Source organism: Equus przewalskii, chromosome 26, assembly GCF_037783145.1.
Source record: "Equus przewalskii isolate Varuska chromosome 26, EquPr2, whole genome shotgun sequence".
NCBI classification, from domain to species: Eukaryota; Metazoa; Chordata; class Mammalia; order Perissodactyla; family Equidae; genus Equus; species Equus przewalskii.
This window is the reverse complement of record NC_091856.1, coordinates 35,558,767-35,580,236: the sequence shown is the minus strand read 5'-3', so window position 1 is coordinate 35,580,236 and position 21,470 is coordinate 35,558,767. Positions and strand designations below refer to the sequence as shown.

The window sequence follows — 21,470 nt, the reverse complement described above, 5'->3', positions numbered from 1 at the left end:
GGGGAGGAAGAAGACCGCTAGGGGTGGCGAGGGCGTGCTCAGGTCAGGAATGGGTCTGCAGCCCGACCGCGGCCAGGGAATCCCCACCGTGCCGTGGCGTGGGTTTTCAAGCCGGATTTGACAGGTTAGGTGAAGAAAATACCACTCAGACCGCACGTTCCGTTTATTGGTACCCGAGGGGCTGGGGGCTGCCTTTCCAGAGACTGCCCCCTTCCACCACCCAGTCTTTTGCCCATCGGAGGAGACCCTAAAAGAGATACTCGAGATTGGAGGGAATTCAAATTGGAAAGCACTCAGAGACAACCCTCCAGGGCTGGCCAAGCCCCCAACAGGTGCTTATAAATGTCGAGTTCTTCCTTTCCCTTCCCGGACGGGGAAGAGGCATCCCACTGCACCCACGGGTCAACTGAGGGATGTGCTTGGAGAGGAAGCTAGGGCAGGGTGCTGCCGCGCTCCTGGGCTCTAGATCGGAGGGTCCAGTACTGGCCCCGCAGGCTGGCCTGTGCCTCCAGGAAGCCCTGGCTAAACTCCATCTCAGCCCGGCTGCCCTCTGACTCCCAGTAGAGCGCCTGCTGCCCAAGGAATGTCGTCGTCCTCAGGCTGTGGATGTCCCGGATCTGGGAGGAAAAGGGCAGTCCCGAAGGACCGGCCACATATGATAATTGGCTAGCATTCATGGAGCCCTTAATATACAAGGTATCGTGCACTGAGACTCACATTTAATCCCCACACAACAGCCGTATCAGGAAGATACTATTATTCTACCCAGGAAACTGAGGCTCAGAGGAGTTGTACCACTTTCCCAAGGACACACAGCCAGGGTGCTAGAGCTGGGATTTGAGCCCAGGTTCTGTCTGATTCCAGAGATCAGGCTGCCTCCTCCAGGGGAGCTGATACCTTGCAGAGGATAGTTCTTCTAGAACACAGGAAACCTGACGGGGAGGGGTTGGCCTGCTCTCCTGGTGAAGTTATATCTGGGTCTAACATCATGCTTTTGTCCTGGGTTAATGGGCGGTCTACATCAGAAAAGGTCTTTTCCATTTCACTCTTGTAGGGAGCTCAATAAACATTTGGTGGTGAATAAGTGAAGGAAACTCTTTTCTCCCATTCTTTCACTAGTGATTTTGAGGCTTTTGGTCTGAAGTAAACTCAGGGTCTCCTCTAGCCCATCACCTCCAGTCCCTGTCTCCCAGGACAGCTGTCCAAACTCATAGCAAAAGTCAGCCCATTCCTGTCCTCATCCTGGCAGCCTCACCAAGATGTAGCTGGCATCGGTTCCCTCGGTTCCGGTGGCCCTGTTGGTGACTAGGGCATGGATAGCGATCCGGGCCCGTGGAGCCACGTCGATGAAGACACGGCAGCCCCCCACATTCCTCCCATCTGGACTCATCAACGGGCTCACGATTTCACCCCAGGGTCCAAAGAGCTGCGTGTCACAATCTGCAGGGGAGAGCAGGTGGATGGACTGGGTGTGCACCACCCCAGGGACATAGGAGCCCCCCAGAAAGAGCACTAACGCCAGAGGCCAGGGTAGCTCACAGCTGGGGAGCAGCGAGGAGGGCAGTATGCTGCTGTGGTCGAGATCGGGGTTCCCAGGCAGAAGCCCCACTGAACCCCACCTCTACCGCTTCCTGGCTCTTGACCCCAGGTGAAGGCTTTAAATGCTCTGAGTTTCACTTCCCTCCTCTGTAAAGTGAAGGGACAAGTGTACATGCTGGGCAGGGCAACTTTTAGGAGGACTCAACGCTGAGCCTGGCACAAAGGCCACTGCCGTCATCAGGAGCCCCCTCGAGCACCTCCTGCCTGCACCTCCTGGGCCTCCCCCGAGCCAGGTGCCCGCATGTGGGGAGGCTGGGAAGTGAGGAGCGATGAGAAGGTGGCTGGGCCCTCGCCCGCTGGGCGCCAGCTCTGGGGTACCAGCAGAGCTCCACGCTGAGGGGCAGGAGAGGGGCCTCAAAACTCTGCAGAGGAAAAAGCTCTCTAGTGTCCCCACTTTTCACCTGAGGCCTGGGGGGACCCAGAAACCTCTGGAACCAGCCCAGAAAGCCACTCAGCCAGCTGGGGCTGTTGGGAGATGACAAGCCCCCTGATGCAACCTAGAGGGCTACTGAGGACACCGATGGGGCCGTGGGCAAAATAGGGGTCTCTGGGATGCCATCCTCTACATGATGTGTGCGTGTGCACACACATGTGTGAAAGCATTCACACACACACCCTGTTCTGTGGACGGTGAGCCAAGAGAACAGGGCTGGGGAGAGTGGCTCCCAGAAGGACCTTAAAAGATCTTGAAGGACCTGAGGGCCAGGGTGTGGGGCTGTGGTGGCCTGAAGGACAGGGTGAGGATATGGCTGGAGTCCCACGCCCGTCTATCTCACTGCGGGGCCTCAGAGAAGAGGGGACACAGCACATTCCTGGGCCTCATCCTGACTGCACGTGCAGACCCACAGTGGCCACCCTGGGGCAGGGATGCTGGGGGCATCCAAGAAGGCACTGCCACCTCATTCTCAGTAGGCTCCCAGGCTGCCTGCCCTCCGCCCCGTCGGGACCAGCCCCGGTGGCAGCAGCACCCGTCCGGCCGCTGTGCAGGGAGCAGGGGAGGCTCCGGCGCCTGGCCATACCTCTGTGGAAGGTTTCTGGGGCAGGTCGGCTGGAATACCGCAGTACCACGCCACCTCCTGGCCGCACGCGCCTCTGCCTCACCACCAGCGTGTTGGCTTTGGAGCTGAAGGTCATGCCGGACAGCTTCCTGCACATCTTCCTCCATGTGAGCCGCCCCCAGAGCAGCAGCATCTCCCCTGGGAAGGGCAGTGCCATGAGGGTCCCGTGCCCCTGGTCCAGGTGGGCAGCACGGTGGCTCCTGGGTAGACTGAACTGAGTCCCTGACTCAGTGGCCCCAACTCTCCCACTTACTGGCTGTGTGGGAGTGACTGGACACGTGATTTAATCTCTCCTAGCCTGTTTCCTCATCTGTGGAATGGGGACATCACACCCCAGTCATGAGAGGACTGTGATGATTACAAGTGAGGGTGCCCTTGGAGCATCCTGCTTGGAATGGGGACACTGGAGGCACGCTCACTGGCACCCGGCAGGCCCCGTCACTGGCAGAAGCTGCTCATGGGGCCCCAGACATACCGGTGCTGCAGTTGAGGGAACTCTCGAGGACTTGGAGGGTCACCACCTCACCCAGGGGCCGCCCAATGGCCACTGCACAGTCCACCCGCCCTGGGCCTCGCATGTCAATGGTTCCTGTTGGCTCAAGGTGCTGCCGGCCACAGGCACCTGGAGAGGGAGCAGGGGTGCAGGTGAGCAGAGCTTCCAGCAGGGGCATTCCCAGCAGGACAGGGCCTGGGGCTTTCTGGGCTGTGGAAGGAGGCTGGGGTGACTGAAGTCATCCCAGGCCCAGCCGGAAGCCTTCTGAGGCCAGAGGAGGGGGCTGCCTGGGTCAGAGCATTGCCATCCAAGGCACAGAGCCGCTTCCAGGTGCTCCAGCGAGAGAGAGGCAGTGTGTACGGCAGTGCACAGCTCTGAGTCACACAGACCTGGGTTCTGACTCTGAGACCCTCAGGTTACTTTCCCGTGATGATAGTAAAGGTGAGCTTGTGCTTTGCCCGTGAGGAGGAGGACCAGCCCCAAGCCCGGCCTCCCAGGCTCCTCCCTTCAGCCCAGCTGCACACATCCGTCCTGGTGTCCCAAGTGCTCTGGACCCAGGTGCCACAGGACCACCCCCAGGAGATCCCCACAAGGAGCTCGTCCTAGCTTTCTCAGGTAGAGATGCCTTCGCCCACCCCTCCTGCAGCCAGCCAGCCGCTGAAACAGACAGGAGAAAGGAACATAACTGGACTCCACCGGGCTTTCCTGGGGCCTGGGCGGGAGCCAGGAACCTGGGGAGGAGAGGGGGGTCTGGCGCTGGGGCTGCTCTGGGGAAGCATCCGCAGTGGCAGGCGTGGTCTGGCCTGGAGCAGTGGCTTCCTCGTGGGGCACCGGGCTGGGCGTCCCCTGCCTTTCACAGGGACCGGCCCAGCAGCCCCGCACCGTCGCTGGCTTGGGCAAGTGCTGGCAGAAGTCAGCTGGCACGGGCACCTGGGCCTGGGGTCCAAGGCAGGCGTCGTGCCGGCGCTGTATGCCATCCCCACAGGAGACGGAGCACTGCCAGGAGAGAGGGGAGGAGTCGGGCTGACCCCGCCAGAGAGTGACGAGGACAGCAGTGACCACGGGCCAGGTGTGGTCTGATAGAATCTTTGCACAACATGGGAGGTGGGCATGTGTCTCCATTCTACAGACAAAGAGACTGAGGCTCAGAGAGGTTACCTTGCACAAATCGCATAGGATGAGAAGCAGGGATTCGAGCCAGGTCTCTTCTAACTGTCACCCTCAAGGCCTCTCTACCTCTCCAAACCCTAGAGCAGGGACAGGCAGTCCTCGGCGTGGCCTCCTCCTTCCACACTCTACCAGTCACTGCGGCCTGGCGTCTGCCCTGCCCTCCTGCCCTCATCTCCGCCTGACCTGGATGCTTCCTCCTGACCAAGGCGGGTGATGGCTGTCTCCCGTTACATCATGAGCAAGCTCCTCTGGGGGGACCCAGCCCTTTTTACCTTTGTGTTTCCAGGGCCTTGCAAGGGGCTGGGCACAGGATGACATTTGCTACTCTGGGGGGATCTGAGTTATCCACCTTCTTCTCCCGGTGTGTCCAGACTTCAGGGCCTCCTAAGGCCCGGCTGCCCTCTAGGTCTCCAGACCTTCCGTTGTCTCTTGTCTCTAGGTGTCCCGACTGCCCCCTCCCCACCAGACCCGGCTCTCTCCCTCCTTTCAGGGGATCACAATGAATCAAAGCCCCCCAGGGGTCCCATGCACTCCCCAGCCCCAGCTGCAGCACTTACCTGCATCCAGGTGCTGACATGCCACCGGTAGGAGCAGTCGGCAGTGACACAGGGGATGCTGGCCTGTGGCTGCACCAGAGCTGCACAGGCTGCCCCATCCACCTCCACGTCCCGGCCTTGGTCCCGCTGCACACAGGCCACGGAGCGTGTGGCGGTGCCAAGACCACAGCTAGCCGAGCATGGGCCCAGGGACATGACTTTCCACCTGCAGGAAGAGAAGCCCCCAAGAGAGGCTGGGCCTCCCCAAAGACAGCATGCCTCAGTGGGTTCCTCGCATGCTCGGCCCAGACAGGTTCCAGGGCCACCAAGATCCGTAAGTGCAGCCCCTGAACCCCTCCTGTCTAGTCACCGGGCTCACTGGCACAGAAGGCTCTGCAGGAAAGATGTCCCTTTTCCCTTAACAAGGTGCCCCTGCTTTGTCCCCGTTTATCACATAATACTCACTGACACCCACAGAGCTGCTTGCTGGTCCCAGTAACAGGGATGGGGAACGATACCGCAGGATAAGGGAAAATGAATCTCAACACAGGGCAATTGTGCCCATGTCACTTGTAATCATTCAACAAGTGATGACGAGCCGGCACTGAACGCAGGCAACCTGCACTGGAGCCTGGGGTCCTAATCGCGACACTGTGCCGTCCTTTCAGCCTGCAATATCACCTCTCAATGCGTGCCTTCCACGGGCCAGGCGCTGTTCTGGACACTGGGAAACGGCAGTGAACCAGACCAAGGCCCGGCCTCTTGGAGCATATGTGCTTCTCCACCTCGGCGCCACCGACGTTTGGGGCTGGATGGCTCTTTGTCGTGGGGGCCCTCTTTGCAGTGTAGGATGTTTGGAGCACCCCTGGACTCCACCCCCCTCCCCAGTGGAGACATTTAAAATGTCTCTAGACATTGCGACGTGTCCTCTGGGAGCAGGAAGGTAGGTGCAGAAGCCCTAAGTCAGGAGCATCCCTGGAATGTTCCAGAACATCAGAGGCCAGAGTGGCTTCAGCAATGTCCGAGGGGTAGCCAGAGCTCATGTGTGTGTGAAATGCCCATAAAAATCCCAGATCAACTCTAAATGTGATCAGAACAACAAATAGGGTGCATGGCCAAGGGACTTTAGCAGAAGCGAAGAAATTAAGAGCCACTTTGGTAAGGATGCGGAATGGATCATACAGCTACAATATTTAAAACAATTTGATATGGGGATGGGAATAAGTGGGGGGAAAACCAACAGGGCCTGATAGAAAGCCTCAACATAGATTCCAACAAACACAAGAATTGAGGATATGGCAAAGGAGCCATCTGGGGAAATTCCACAAATGCTGCTGTGTCGTAATTTTGAAAAACACAGTTTGCTCCCTACTCTGTAACAGACCCCAAATAAATCACGGATGAGGTAAGGGTTTTCATTTAAATGAAATCTTATTTGTAATCGTGTATTTCTTTAAAACCAAGGAGACAGATATGAAGGAAATATGGTAAGAGCTACCAAATCTGGTGTTGGCACGTGGTGTCTGTTACCTTCTTTTCTGTGTCATACAGAAACCATGAAACAACTATGAACAAGGCAGGTAAATATTTGCCCTTGCCCGTTGGACTCCAACCCCGTCTCTGACCACAGGGCTTGACCTAGTCTGTCCTGTGTTGGCTTTGGCGGTGCTGCAGCCCAGCTGGGACCACCCTGAGGCTCCACCCAAAAGCTGCCTCCCCTGCTGCGAAGCCCCCGCCCCCATCAGAACCGACAGTGCTGCCTGTGTTTTGCTGGAACACCATCTCTGACATCTGGCGCACTGCCCAATAGTCCTGTTTTCTAAGGGCTGTCTCCTGTGCCGCTGAGCTGTCCTTTGACCCCCACGGTGCCTGGCCTGGTGTCTGCACAAACTAGGGGCTCAGGCTGCCTCCTGGATATTTGGGGCTGCTGACCTGGGCGGGCAGGGCTCCGGGCTGCAGGCCTCCTGCTGCTCAGGGCGAGGCAGCCCCTGGCACTGGGCGTCTGGCAGGATCTCCTCATCCTTGTCCTCCCCCTGGGCCCGGGCACAATACGGGATCCTCCGCACAACCCCTCCCCCACAGCTCACGCTGCAGGCCGCCAGCTTGTACCGCCACCTGGGGAAAGCGGAGTCAGGGGAGCCCGGAGGAGCGGAGCAGGGCTTCCCCTCATTTCCCCAGACCTGGAAGGGCCTCGAGAGGTTCTCTCTCTGGGGCGCAGTGACCCTTATATCTCCCCCAAGAGGCTTGGCCCAGTGGGCAGAGAACATTCAGAAGAGACCATTTTACAGAAAGGGGAAACTCAGGGCAAACAGATGTGTCCAAAAGGCAGCCAAGGGGCCCTGCAAAGAGGTCTGTCTCTATTAGGAATCCCAGCCCCACCTCCACCGGGACCTGCCCCTCCCAGCACTCCCGATCTTCCCTCCCGGTGTCTGCCACATCGCACTAATCACCATTCATTAGACTATGTCTCCCAGTCTGCCTTATTTAGTGTCCATCTCCCCTCTGCCCCCAGTGTCTGCTCCAGGAGGGCAGGGGTGCCTGTCGGTCTTGTTCCCTGCTGTCTCGTCCCCTAGTGCCAGAACAGTGCCTGGGCATAGTGGGTGCTCAGTAAAAAGCAAGTGATGGAAGAATGAGCCATCGACCATGTGTGCCCACAGCATCCCGGATTCTGTGTGACGCACTTCCCATCCTTTAAACCCACTACACCGTTCCAGGGCACCAGTATGACCTGCTCCTGCAGCTGAGGACAGTGAGGGTCAGGAGCTTCCTGGGAGGTGACATGCCACCTACAAGGATGCATACCTAGGACCTCCTGTCCCCTTGGGAAGGGGCCCACCTGGCAGGGCAGGGCTCCGGGCTGCAGTCCTTGAAGGGGCTGGGCCGGGGCACTGGCCAGCACTTGGAATGGGGCAGAGGGACTAACTGGCCACGGTCCGGCCTCACACAGCGAACAGCCAGCAGCACCTGCCCCCCTCCACAGGTCACTGGGCACGGTGCCAAGGCTCGGGTCTCCCACCTGCAGGAGGGAAAGGCCAGTGCTCCGTAGGAAGCCACATCCCAGGGTAAGACACCTTCCCCCGGGGGGACCGAGACTGCTGCCCCTCTGCGCAGTCTCCCTCCCCCCGACTCACCGAGCCGGGCATGGGACAGCCTGGCAGACCTCCTGCCGGCTCCCAGGCTTGCTTGCCAGGTCACAAAGCTCTTCCCGGACGGGTGTCCTGAGGGCACTGTCCATGCACACAAAATGCAGCTCCCTCAGGCCTGCAGGGAGGAAGCAGGGACCCGGGGCCCCAAGAGGAGGGTTCAGCAAGGACCGCAAACACTCAGCTCTCTGGAGAGCTCCAGGAGATAAGGCCCATGTGGATCTGAGTCTTGACTCTGCCACTTACCAACTGTGTGACCTTGGACAAATGATTTAACCTCTCTGAGCCTTAAGTTTCTCATCTAATGGTGCTTAAGTTGCAGGGATATTTATAAAGTTTTTTTTTTTTAAGATTGGCACCTGAGCTAACAACTGTTGCCAATCTTTTTTTTCCCCCTTTGTCTTCTTCCCAAAGCTCCCCAGTACATAGTTGTATATTCTAGTCGTGAGTGCCTCTGGTTGTGCTAGATACAAAGTACCTGCCACACGGTAGGTGCCCAACAAGTGGCAGGTGCTATTGCTTACTGAAGGGCATTGTAAGAACTGCTATATGAAAATCTCTTACCGTGTTTATCATAAAGATCTTGCTGGGGCCAGTTTCCTCACCTCTCTCCTTTAGGAGTATCCTCGAAAGAAATCTCTGGTCTCAATTCTAAACATGCCTAAGTCTTACTGAGCAAGTGGTTAGGATTTTAGTTTAAGAACACTGTGTATCTTAAAATTAGTTTTGTTTCTCTTTGGCCACTAGGAAGCTTAGAGCTAAGTTTGGGGCCCATCTCCCACAGTTTCTAAACCCTGAGAAATTCACTCCTGGGCCCACTATTGCTGGGTTTTATGATCTCTTCCTATCTTTCAGCCAATCAATGAACACATATACGTGGCTGTCCGCACCTTGTTCCAATCTCCTTGTGTACTACGTCATGCTCTTGTGTCATTTGGGTTTTTGTAAGCCACCTCAAATGCTTTCTAGAACTGGGCACAATGCTGGCAGGGAAGAGGCAGCTCACGAGCAATGGCCTCAGGAGCATCGGGGGCCTCACCTCGACCACAGGAGACGGAGCAAGTTCCCGCCAGGGGCATCCACACGTGTGCAATGTGAGCCTCCAGCCTGGCACTGCCTGATGGGGATGCAGCCTCCTCTCCTGGAGCCTGAGGGTCCAGCTGCAGCGGGCAAGCAACAAGCTAGTGGGTCTGGGCTTCCCACCTCCAGGCCACTGAGCACCTGCCCTCCACCACCACCCAGCCCAGTCTCTTCAGGAGAGAGCAGAAGTGGTCACCAGCACCCCAAAGGCTGCTCCTCCCTGCTGCTCTTCTCTGTGGAGACTCGCTTCCCAGCCCCCAGCAGAAGCCCCCACCACATGCCCCACCTTGGCCTCTGCATCAGCATGACTGGTCACTGTGGGACAGGGCTGGGAGCTGGGGCTCAGGAGCCGGATTTGCAGGCATGCTTGGCCCTTCAGTCCCCACCAGCCACGAGAGGACACAGCTGCCCAGCACCCTTGTCTGAAAACAACGGCACGCAGCCTCAGAGCCCCCAATGCCAGGCAGGAGTGTGGCAGTGTTTCTCTGCGCAGCACAGAACTGGCAGCATTCTAACATGGCCTGGCTCGCCAGCAGGATGGGACTTCCCAAGAGGCCCTGAGCGTTTTCTAAGTTTGTCCTCTGACCAGGAGGATCCCACAGAGAGCAGCCCTGCACAAGGACAGTCTTCTTGCTCTGGCCAGGAGGCCAAAGGGAACCAGTGCTCTTCATTCTCCTGGCCAGATAAGGACCCAATAGCCCGGCCTCCCTGGTGCCCAGGACACTCACATGGCCCCAGGTGGGAGGACAGGCCATCGCCACACAGGGCTTGAGGGTAGGTAGCTTCTCATCCGGGGAGCAGGGCCCAGCAGTCGCTGGCATCTCCAGGCCATCTGCCCCCGGCACGCATGTCATGTTCTGTGCAGCCCGTTCTGCCCCACAGGACGATGAGCACGCGTTGGACTCCTCCCACCTGAGGACGGCGAAGGACAGCCATCATGCCCTGCCTGTGCCATCGGGCTGTGGGTGCAGCCTAGCTCCTGGGGCAGGGAGGCAGCAGACCTGCTCCCCAATATCCAAGAGCCCAAAGAGGGTCCCCAAAAGAAGCAAAACCCAGGGGCCTTTCCCTGAAGCTCTGGGTGGAGTGCTGCCAGCACGCCCCGTGACACCCGGGGTGTAGTGACACAGCCCGACCCCTGTTCTCCAGAGGCAGAGGTGAGCCTTCAACCAGATAACGACATCATTCTGCACAACCTAGCAGGTGCTGAGAAACAGGTGCCAGGTGCAATCAGACCACCCAGGTCAGTGGTGGCAAATGGGTTTCATGCGTGTGTCAACCCTGAGAGGCAGTGACTGCCTGGAGTGAGGTGTTCAGAAGGATTCTGAGGCAGGATCAGGCAGCAGTGGGAAAGAGTGGTGATTCCCACCTCTGCCACGAACACGAGAGGGGAAAAGGAGCCTGGAGCCACACGCAGGCCACCAGGGACCTAGGCCAACCCCCTCCCCACTGGACAGATCACAAAACTGGGCCCAGAGAAGGAGGGGACTTTTCCTGGTCCCCCAGCCAGTGAGTGGCAAGTCAGAATGATAGGTGGCTTGTCAGCTCAGATGCTAAGGGGATGAGAGGCACCGTGGAAATAACATCAGTAATGATAAAGTGACATTATTGCTTTATATTCCTGGGTTCACTTGGTCCTCAGCCTCTCCATGAACAGGGACCCTGAAGTTCAAAGAGGGAAATGGCCAGTCCAGGGTCTCTGGATAGTGACATTCATAATGCTGGGCCACTGCTGCCTGTCACTCAGGATGGTAGGGCCAAGCCAGAGGCCTTGGCAAGAAGGGACACTCAGCAGTGGCAGGGTTCAGTGCAGGGACAAGCCCTGCCAGGGAGACTCTGCCCGGATCTGGCCCGGGATGGGTCCCGCCCCGCCCACCGCACCCTCCCTGTGCTCACCTGGGAGGGCAGGGCTGGGAGTTACAAGTTTCCACCAGCTCTGGCTGCGGGGCCAGCGCTCTGCACTGGGCCAGGGGCAATGTCCTCAGGAGGCCACCCTGGGCCTCCACGCAGCGCACTGCCCGCTCCCGCAGACCTCCCCCACAGGAGGCGCTGCAGGGGCCAAAGTCTCCAGCTGCCCAGCTGAGGAGGAAAGGAACAGAGCATTGGGCCCCTGGCCTGGTGCCCTGGCTGGCCTGGGGGAACAGGGTGGAAAGCAGGCAGATCGTCCAGGCGACTGGATTCCCTGGGTTGGGCTAGGCCGGTGTCCCTTCAGGTACCTAGACACTGTGCAGGTACAGCCAGCCCAGCCCTCCAGCTCTCCAGGTGTCCCCAGGCTGCACGTGAGCTTGAGGACACCTGTACAAAAGTGCTGGTAAGTGGATGCCCCAGCCCTGAACCCAACAAGGACAGCCTTGTCCCTAACGTTACACTCCTGCCAACCACCTGGGCCAGGGGCTGGCGAGGCCCAGGTGCTTTCCATTGCTGCCTCCCTGAGTCTCCCCACAAGCTCCTGGGCAGGGCAATCACGTCCCCTTGGCAGTGACCCACTGAGCTCAGAGAGGGCAAGTCAGCCTGTGGACAAGGCGCAGCGGGTGTGGGTCACACCAGGCTGCCACTGTCACCCATGTCTGCCCGAGTCTCAGTGTCTTTACCTGCTAAATGGGGACACTGACAAAACCCACCTCACAGGGCAGTTTCCAGGAGTCAACGAGAGAATGCCCAGAAGCTGCCTCGCCCAGCCCATGCTATGTGGCCCCCATGAACTAGGGTGAGAGCCCGGCAGCTACTGTTGACCCCCCCTGGGAGCCATAGATGGCACTCACTATGGGGGGCAGGGCTTGGGGGCACAGGACTCCTGCCATGCCGCTGGCTGCCGGCTCCCTCCGCACTGGGCAGGCTCCACCCACTCGTTCCTGGCCTGGTCCAGACAGCCGTAGGTCACCCAGCGCAGCCCTGGGAGGAAAGAGGGAGGCTAGACCACCTCCGTGCAGGAGGCAAGCCCTGCCTCGGGCGGGCCCTGCCTGGGACCTCACCTGCCCCACAGCTCACCGAGCAGGCCCCCCGCACGGCGGCCCATGTCCAGGCCTGCCGCTGCTTAGGCTGGAAGTAGGTGAAGGTGATGTCTGGGCGGGTGAGTTCGCCATACTCCTCGCCGTAGCGCCTGTAAACCTGTAGGACACAGACAGTGGGCTCCGGTCACTGTCACAGCCACCTCCCCCGGGAAGCCTTCAGCTTTTCATTCCTCCATTTCTAAATTCTTTCGCTCAGCAAGCAATCAGCGATACCGACCCTGGGGACAGCACATCCAACGGGACACTGTCCCAGCCTCCAGGAGCTCACAGTGGGTGGGGTAGGGTGGGGTGGTAGTGGCAGATAAGTGCAGGGATGGCAATCTGCACAGGGCATTACGAGAGCAGAGAAGCACCCCTGAACTGACCAGGGGTGGGGCAGGTCAGGGAGGGGCTCCTGGAGGCAAGGGCAGAGGTGAGAGAAGGGGCGCTCCAGCAGAGGGAGCCCAGGCAAGGGCCTGGGAGCGAGACCAGCAAAGCCTGTGCTTCTGGAGCAAGAGATGAGGCATGAGGGGTCAGCAGGAAGGGGCTGGATCAGAAGGGACTGGCGGCCTGGGCTGGACCCCGAGATCATGGAAGTTAAGGAAGGGTGTTTGCAGGGCAGCCTGGGCCTGTTCGCCCTTCAGGAGGGTCACTGGGTCCTGTGCCCAAGGCCAGCCCCAGGAGGAGGCCCCTGAGGTCCCAGGGTAAGTGGCACCCAGCACCTGCCCCCATGACACCACATCTAGCTGCCCATCGCAGTCCTCTGCTAAAATGGGGATTCTCGAGTCCCCTCCCTACCAGGGCAGGTCCTGATTCAGTGGCTCTGAGAGGACCCAGGAATCTGTATTTTATACACACCGCAAAGGATGCCGACAGAGCTGCTCAGCAGCCAGCATTTGGGAACAGTGCTCCCGGGAGTGGGGACGTGGGTGAACTGGGCCACATGGGGAGTCTGGGAAGAGGTGCACCGCTCACAGGGGGCTCGCTCTGGCCTGGCCTGGCCTTCTGGGGGAGCCCCTGCTGTCTCCCCCAGCTGCAGCGGCAGAGGGTGGGGCTGACGGACCACAGTCAGGGGCTGCCGAGACTGGGGCCCCTCCCAAAGGTTCCCAAGGGCTGTTTCAACCGATACTAATTTCCATCCACCCCTCTAAGCGCCTCTATCAGCAAAGCACAGATGGGGACACAGGTCGACGGGCTCACAGCTCGGAGGACGCGCTCGACAATGGCTACCTGTGCTCCCGTTTACCTCCACCCCAAAGACACACTGAGAGCCAACATCCACTCAGGGCTTCCTCTCTGCCCGGGACTGCTGCCAATACCGCACAGCACACGCCTCAACTCCTGAAACCTGCCCAGAGCCCTAGGAGGAGGAGTGCCATCCCGTCCCCATCCTACAGACGCAGAGACTGAGGCACGGGAGGGGACGCACGCACAGCCATCAGTGGCAGAGTCAGCATGAGAACATGGGCAATATAGCATCCTTGCAGGAGGAGGGCCACAACCGGCAGGGAACATTCAAGTTCCAGGTTTGGCCTCATGGTGCTCGTCCCTTTGTCCCCAAACTTTCCCACCATTAGGATGGGGTATCCCCAATCCTCTGGGGGCTTCCGAGATCCAAGCCAGCATGCACTCGGTTTTTGGAGCAGTGGCCACCTTTCATGGCACATGTACGGGGCACCACACACTCTGCCAAGTGCTTAACATACATGACTTGTAAAATAATGAATCTCCACAGTAACTTTATGATTAGCTATACTTAGTCCCGTTTTGCAGATGGGGAAACTGAGGCTCTGAAAGGTTAAGTCCCTTGCCCAGGTTCCACCAGAGCCAGGACTCGAACTCCAGTCCACCTGAGTGCCTAGCCCGGGCTCTGGATCCCGGCATCACCCTGCCTCCAGCTCCTGGACCACCACTGCCCCTGGAGGGACGCCTCCATGGTGGGTCTCCAATCTGGGGGTCAGCCCAACCAGCCTCCTCCACTGTCTCACACCCCACACGCTCCTTCGGCCAGGCCTGACATAGGCCCCATCCCAAATCCACTCTGCCCGGAGCCCCTCAGCAGGCCCCTGGGGCCCCAGGAGGAACCCAGAACTCCTCACATTACCAGCAAGGTCCTTCAAGGTCTGTCTTGGTCGGGGAGTCTCCTTCCTTATCTCTCTTCATCACCCCTCCTGTGTGTGCACTGTTCCCTCAAGATGCGTCCCTCCCTGCTTGGCCTGGCAGCACTAGTTCATTTCAGACCCCAGCCCCATCGCCCCTTTCCTGGGGAAGCCCCCTGACCCCTGCCCAGGGTTCTCCCTCTCACCCACTCTCAGAACTCCAGGGACCCCTGTGGGCTCCACACACAGGTTCCTCAGCAATGCCCCCATGACTGCAGAGCGGATAAGTATCTGAACACGTGCACTGATGAACACCAGGAGGAGTCCCTGCTGGCTTCTCCAGGCCTTCCTGGTCACCTGGATCTCCATGTCTTCCTGGGTGGGTCCCCGGATGCGGATCTCCTCCCGGCGGGGCAGCCGGTCCTCAGTGAGGGTCACTTTGTACTCGACACGGCTGTCCTCCAGGAGGGAGGGGTAGGTGGTGCTGGGAGAGATGCTCGAATTCCCGGCCACGACGTAGCGCCCTCGGATCCTCACTGCTGTGGGGGGAGCAAGGCCCGTCAGCACAGCGGGGCGCCACCCCTCGCACCCTCAGAGGGCGGGTGCCACCCCCTTGTACAGAAGAGGTCTTGGTTTAAGGGACAGGGTGGAGGCGACAACTAGCCAGCGGGATGTAATCTCTACCACCACATCCACGACTCCCCTCCCCGGGGTCCCCAGGCCTCCCTGGGGAGCAGGTCCTCCTGCTGTCTCGGTCGGGCGGGCTCTGCAGCGAGCAAGGCGCACCCTCCAAGATGCACACAGACATCTGACTACAGAAGCCTTCCCCATGGGGGTGGCTCAGCACCTCCTCCTGGAACCTGGTGAGTGCTATGGACCTGCTGCCCTCACCAAGAGCACTCACATCAGCGCTACAGGCAGCTTCGGGGGCTCGCAGACCCCAGGGAAGCCCCCCACGTCAGACTCAAAGGTCAGGTGTGGATGCCCCCTGGAAATAAAGACCCACTGTGGCACTGTAGTAAAGAAGTTGGCCTTGCCCAAAGACAGGCCTGGCCTTTGCCCTCGGCTTCAGGCTTCCAGGGGGGAACCTGTGTCACAGCTGATAGGAGTGTCTTTGTTTAGGGTGGGGGCTGGCCACACTGGGAATTTAGGGTGTGATTTAGGGTGTGGGCTTTGGGTCATGGGGCATCAGTCAACCTGAGACTGAGGGCATCCACATGAGCGATCAATCCGCCCATCCATCCATCACGCCTACATATCGAAGCCCCAGCAAAAACCAGACCCTGGACCCACATGAGCTCCCTGATTGGCAACGCTCCCTTCGTATTGCCACATTTCGGTGCTGGACGCAGGACCCTCCCCAACTCTGCCCTAGGCATCTCTTCTCGGGCTGGTTTGATCCTGCTTCCTTCCCCTGTAATGAGCTGTGACGGGGAGAGGAACAGCTCTCAGAGTTCCCAGGCCTCCTCGTGAATCACTGTTTAACCAACGGTGGTTTTGGAAACTCCTGAACTCGCAGCTGGTGTCAGAGGTGGGGGCATCTTGGGGGCTGTGTCCTCAACCTTCGCGGCTTGGCTACCTCCAGGTGGGTGTCCTCTGGCCAACTCACCCAAGTGCGTGAAGAGAGGCCTCTGATTGGCGACGTATATACTGGTCAGGTTGGGGGTAACTGTCAGGAAGGTGACGTACTCTAGAGGAAGCAGAGGAGGGGGGCGGTCTCAGGTCACCTACGTCCCAGTCAGAGGGAGCAGATTTCAGCTGTACAGAAAACAGGGCCTCAACACCTAAAGCCCACAGTACAATGGGGCTGCCTCAGGCAGCAGTGACTCCACTGTCACAGGGGGCAATCAATGCCAGGCTGGAGGGTCATCTTGAGGGCGCCACGCTAGCCAGGGGAAGGGACCAGACCCAAGGTTCTCAGCACAGCGTGGGGCCCACCAGAGGGAGGTGGGACTCAACTCCTCAACTGACCCGCTAAGCACCAACTTTGCAAATTACTTGACCTCTTTCATAATTAGATCAAAGTAAAAGATTTTCCCAGTACAACCTCCCTCCTGAGGATTCCTGAAGCAGAACAGGAGAGACCAGAACACTTTGCATCACAGCTACAGTGAGCAACTGTGAGCGCTGCCCCACCATCCAAGGTAGCCTCGGCACCAGAATCTGAGCCTGTGTGGAGAGGCTGCAAAGTGGAGGATGGAGGCTGAGGCCCACTCCGAGGGCCCGGGAGCGAGCGAGCACAAGGCCTTGCTGGCCTGGGCAGCCCGCAGCATGGCTCTGGGCTGCCGAGTGCCTTGAAGGCTGAGGGAGCCTGGCCCTCCATCCCAAGGGAGGCCCCTACCTCTGGCTCTCCCGGCCGTGAAGGAGCCACTCTGTCGGCTGCACGTGCTGTTGTCCCCTCCACACACCTGGCACACGTCTCGCACCTGCTGGGAGTCCATCCTGCCATCACAGCCGAACGTCTGTGCAAAGGGGAATGGCAGGTGAGACCCGTGCAGGTGCCACTGGAGGGTGCTGGCCGACTGACACCCACAGCTCTGAGGCTCTGAGAGTCACAGAGCAGACCCGGGGCATTTCTGCAGCATCTGACATCTACGCAGGAAACAAGCTTCAATGACTTGCCCAAGGTCACAGCACAGCTCTTCACTCCCAGCTGACTTCAAGGTCGGCCCTGTGTCCTGGCATCACCCTGGGCAGACTCTGCTGCAGCTTCATGGGTGCCAGCACCCAAAGACCCCCCAGGAGGCCCCTTTGCATCTTGGCTTCTGATGGGACAGGCCTCAGGGCCACAGTGGATGAGAGGGCACCTCCACTGCCCACACACACCTACCCTGCAGTGGCCCGACACGCACAGGCTCAGGGTCCCATCCTCCTGCCAGCCGCTTGGCACACATCGGGTCCCATCCAGGAAACTGTCCCCACGCCTCACAATGAAGCTCTCGCCAACAGCCCGGCACATGTGACTGCACAGAGCATCCCCTGGGAAGGCAGAGGGACAAGGGAGCCTGATGCAAGGGTGGCAGGATGTATGGAGGGCGGTGACCCTGTGAATGTGATCCAAGTGGCCCCTCACCCCACCAGTGCCATCTAGCTTCCCTCTCTGCATTTGGGGCCAGAGTTTCTATTGCCACCTGTCCTGCCTCCTGAGTGGTCATCATGTCTTGATCTAATAAATGCCACTGAACTATGACCAAGGAGCACACTCGGTGCTTCCCCTGCATCATCGCACTGAATCCTCCCAACAACCTGAGCAGGAGACACTGCTCTTATCTCCCTGTCACAGACGGGAAAACCAAGACTCAGACCTGCTACGTGTGGCTAAGCCAGGAAGTGATCCCTTGTCTGCCTGACGCAGAGCCCACACCTGAGCCCTGCTCCCCACAGGGTCGGAGAGGCAGTGAGCTGGCCCCCGTCAACTCTTCCCACCCGAGGTCTCCAGGGCCTGGCTGCCCTCCACACTCCAGGCCCCACCTTGGCTGTACCGTGCAGCGGCGTCCCAGCGGTAGAAGGACGTGCTGCCCGGGGAGAGGGACAGCGGCTTCCCGTTGGTCTCAGCGCACTGCTCTGACATGAACTCCAGCTGGGTCTTCTCGCAGGCCTGGCCAGGAGGGGGCAGAGGACAGGCACGGGAGGACCCTGGAGTGGGGGCCTGGGGCAGGAGACCCCGGGACAGGGGGCCCGGCTTGAGGGGCCCTTGTGACCAGGAAACAGCCAGGCACCCTGCAGTGTGAGCGTTAAGACGTGGGCTTGAGCCCAGCTCCTGACCGCATCTTAGTCCCCTGTTCTGTGAAGTGGGGGTGTCAGGAGCCTCTCTCTGCTGGTGGGAGAATTCTAGGAGAACTTGTAAGGAAGTGGGCAGGGCTGACCACCCAGCAATGAAGAGGAAAACAGGGCAAAGAGCACTGCTCGTGGAGCCAGAGGCCCGGACTTCAGCCAACAAGACAGATGACGTGTATTCCCTGGGCATGTGCCTCCAGGGGTGGGTCGTGAGAAAGGTCGTAGCAGCCAAGAGTCTCTTTGCACTGCAGTCCGAGAGGAAAGGATTGGAGCGGACCTGCTAAGCAGGGACAGGGACCGTGGCTGCCTCCATGCAGGCCTGCCCCCTACCCTGCACCCTGTGAGCCCTGGTCCCCCAGGGGAGGACTCTCGGGGGGTCTGCCCGGAGAAGGAGGGGAGGGAAGGTCTCAGCACATGCAGGTTTTAACTCAACATCAAAGGAATCAGTCTGCCGTTTCCACTATGACGGCCATGGTCAAAAACACGGACAATAAGTGTGAGAGATGATGCGGAGGAGCTGGGACCCTCACCCACCGCTGGTGGGAGTGCGAAAGGGTTCAGCTGCTGTGGGAAATGGTCTGGAGGTTCCTCAAAGAGTTAAATACAGAATTACCATGTGGTCCGGCAGGTCCACTTCTAGGTATACACCCAAGAGAACGGAAGCAGCACCCAAACAAGTCCACCTACACACGGGCTCATAGCAACTCTGGTCACAAGAACCAAAAGGCAGAAACCACCCAAATGTCTGCCAGTGGACGACAGTTGAACAACATGCGGTCCATCCATACGAGGGAACGTCACTCAGCCATAAGAAGGAATGGAGCACCGACACATGCTACAACGCGTCTGTGCTGAGCCTCAAAAACGCGATGCTGAGCGAAAGAAGCCAGATGCAAAAGGCCACATATTGCATGATTCCACTTATCTGAAATGCCCAGAATAGGCAAATCCATCGAGACAGAAAGTACACTTGTGGTTGCCCAAGGCTGGGTCGGGGGGGGAGTGGGAGCAATGCTTAATGGCTCCGGGGTTTTCCTTTGGGGTGATGGAAATGTTTTGGAACTAGACAGAGGTGGTGGTTACACAATATTGTGAATATCCTAAATGCCACTGAATCGCACACTTTAAAATGGCTGATTTTATGCTATGTGAATTTCACCTGAATTTATAACTAAAAGCCCCCTCTCATGGTTTGCAGGAGAGGACCTTATGCTGGGGAAGGAGGGAGGGAGGGGGTTCTCATGCAGAGATGTGCAGCCTGGCTTCCCCACTCAGGCACCCCCGGGTGGGGGGCAGTGTCATACAGTGGGGGAAGTGGAACACTTCAGGGTCACTGCTGTCAGCAGGAGGACCGCCCTGGCGCACGCACTGTGGTCCCAGCGTAGGTGTCAGTAGCACCCCCGTCACTCTCACAAGTGCCCTGGTGTGAGGCATAGTCGCAGTCGCCTGGTTCTTCAGCTCCCTCAGGGCCGCTGACCTGCCCCTCTCGCCCTGCCCCTGCCTGAGAAGCAGGCCTACCTGAGTGTTGCACATCTCCGCCTGGAGGTCAGCACCGACGCAGGCACGCCCACCAAAGGCAGGTCTGAAAAGCCCACGAGACACAAGGGGTGGGAGATGACCCACTGCCGCCCAACCAGGGAATGTGGGGTCAGCCACCCTCCCTGATGGGGAGAATGGGGCTTGCTCCGCGCCGTACCTGGGGTTGTTACACTGCCGCCTCCTGGTGACTACACCTCCTCCACAGGAGCGGGAGCAAGGGCTGGGGAGACCCCAGCCAGACCAGTGCCCGTGCACGGCCCCCACAGGACTCAGCTCCGCCAGCGAGCGGCAGTGACCCTTGGAGCACCACTGCGAGGGAAGGACAGCAAAACTCCTACAATCATAGGACCCTACACCCACAGGCACCCAACACCCAGGGGTAACCCACACCCAGGGGCACCCCACACCCACGAGCACCCCACACTCATGAGGACCCACACTCACGGGCACACCACACCCATGCGCACCTCACACCCAAGGCACCCCACACCCACACGCACCCCAAAACCACCGGCACCCCACAGCCACAGGCACCCTGCACCCATGGGCACCCCCCCCACACACAGGCACCCCCCACATACAGGGCACCTCTCACACACACAGGCACCCCACACACACAGGATACCCCACACCCACAGGTACCCCAACCCACAGGGCATCCCCCACACACATAGGCATCCTACACCCACAGGGCATCCCCCACAACCACAGGCACCTCATACCTACAGGCACTGCATACACACAGGGCACCCCACACACACAGGCACTCCACACACACAGGGCACCCCACACCCACAGGCACCCCACACACACAGGGCACCCCACACCCACAGGCACCCCACACCCACAGGCACCCCCCCCACACAGGGTACCCACACACACACAAGCACCCCACAACACCCAGGGTACCCATACCCATAGGCACCCCACACACTCAGGGTAACCACACACACACAAGCACCCCACACACCCAGGGTACCCACACCCACAGGTACCCCACACACACAGGGCACCCCACACACCCAGGGTACCCACATCCATAGGCACCCCCCACACACAGGGTACCCACACACACACAAGCACCCCACACACCCAGGGTACCCACACCCACAGGCACCCCACACACACAGGGCACCTGCACACACATATGAATGCATGCATGCGCCCCCCCATCCTGCTCGGGAAACCAGTGCTAAACAGAAGAGGGCAGACCACCAGCCTGTAGGACAGAGGAAGGGTCTGGCCACGCCTGGCAGAGGGGCAGGGAGGGGCGCTGAGGGCTGGAGGGAGCCGGAAGACGCGTGACTGTGCAGGCAAAGAGAAGGAGTGGGTAAGGGAGCTGGGCCACTCTGTCACTCAAAACCTCTGCCTTGGGGCCGGCTCCGTGGCCGAGTGGTTAGGTTCGCGCGCTCCCCTGCGGCAGCCCAGGGTTCGGATCCTGGGCGCGGACATGGCACCACTCGTCAGGCCATGTTGAGGCGGCGTCCCACATCCCACAACTAGAAGGACGTGCAACTAAGATATACAACTGTGTACGGGGGGGGTTGGGGAGATAAAGCAGAAAAAAAAAATTTTGCAACAGTTGTTAGCCCAGGTGCCAAACTTTAAAAAAAAAAAAAACAAAACCTCTGCCTTCTCTGTGAGGCCGGTGACAACACAGTCCCTGTCTCTAGGCCTGGGGAGGAGGAAGTGAGACCCAGCACCCCGCCTGGGAGCAGGTGTTCGGCGAACGCTGCTGTCTCTAGAACAGCGTGGAGGCCAGGACTGGGCTCCGGATCCCCACCCGCCTCGGCAGAGTCCTGAGCAAGCCCCTGGATGGTTACTGTTATCCTGTGAACCTGGAACAACTGCCCTGTCTCCGGGGCCTGTGGAGGGGCGCGACGAGCCACTGGGTGCAGGTGAGGCCTCCTGATCAGGTGACCAAGGACAGCTCCAGGCCCTCTGCCCTGGCTGACTGATGTTTTCCTGCCTCCCGCCCCAGGAATGAAG

General features: G+C 59.3%; 1 protein-coding gene across 2 annotated transcripts in view; it reads right to left on the bottom strand.

Annotated features, from left to right (window-relative positions):
* Positions 1-148: 148 nt before the first annotated feature.
* ADAMTS13 (ADAM metallopeptidase with thrombospondin type 1 motif 13) overlaps positions 149-21,470 on the bottom strand; it is a 31,777-nt gene continuing 10,455 nt past the window's right edge. Inside the window, exons 12-32 of one of the 2 annotated variants that reach the window (XM_070594678.1) lie at positions 19,639-19,790; positions 19,461-19,524; positions 17,637-17,763; positions 16,996-17,144; positions 16,507-16,627; positions 15,775-15,855; positions 14,523-14,704; positions 12,049-12,184; positions 11,839-11,968; positions 10,973-11,155; positions 9,808-9,991; positions 9,039-9,159; positions 7,988-8,117; positions 7,693-7,872; positions 6,789-6,971; positions 4,878-5,082; positions 3,837-4,146; positions 3,133-3,279; positions 2,619-2,795; positions 1,256-1,440; positions 149-617 (exon numbers count right to left, since the gene is read on the bottom strand). In XM_070594678.1, coding sequence (XP_070450779.1) covers positions 432-617; positions 1,256-1,440; positions 2,619-2,795; positions 3,133-3,279; positions 3,837-4,146; positions 4,878-5,082; positions 6,789-6,971; positions 7,693-7,872; positions 7,988-8,117; positions 9,039-9,159; positions 9,808-9,991; positions 10,973-11,155; positions 11,839-11,968; positions 12,049-12,184; positions 14,523-14,704; positions 15,775-15,855; positions 16,507-16,627; positions 16,996-17,144; positions 17,637-17,763; positions 19,461-19,524; positions 19,639-19,790 — 3,333 coding nt within the window. In that variant the 3' untranslated portion in view covers positions 149-431. The remainder of the gene's footprint in view (positions 618-1,255; positions 1,441-2,618; positions 2,796-3,132; positions 3,280-3,836; positions 4,147-4,877; positions 5,083-6,788; positions 6,972-7,692; positions 7,873-7,987; positions 8,118-9,038; positions 9,160-9,807; positions 9,992-10,972; positions 11,156-11,838; positions 11,969-12,048; positions 12,185-14,522; positions 14,705-15,774; positions 15,856-16,506; positions 16,628-16,995; positions 17,145-17,636; positions 17,764-19,460; positions 19,525-19,638; positions 19,791-21,470) is intronic. The other variant, XM_070594679.1, reaches the window with a different exon arrangement.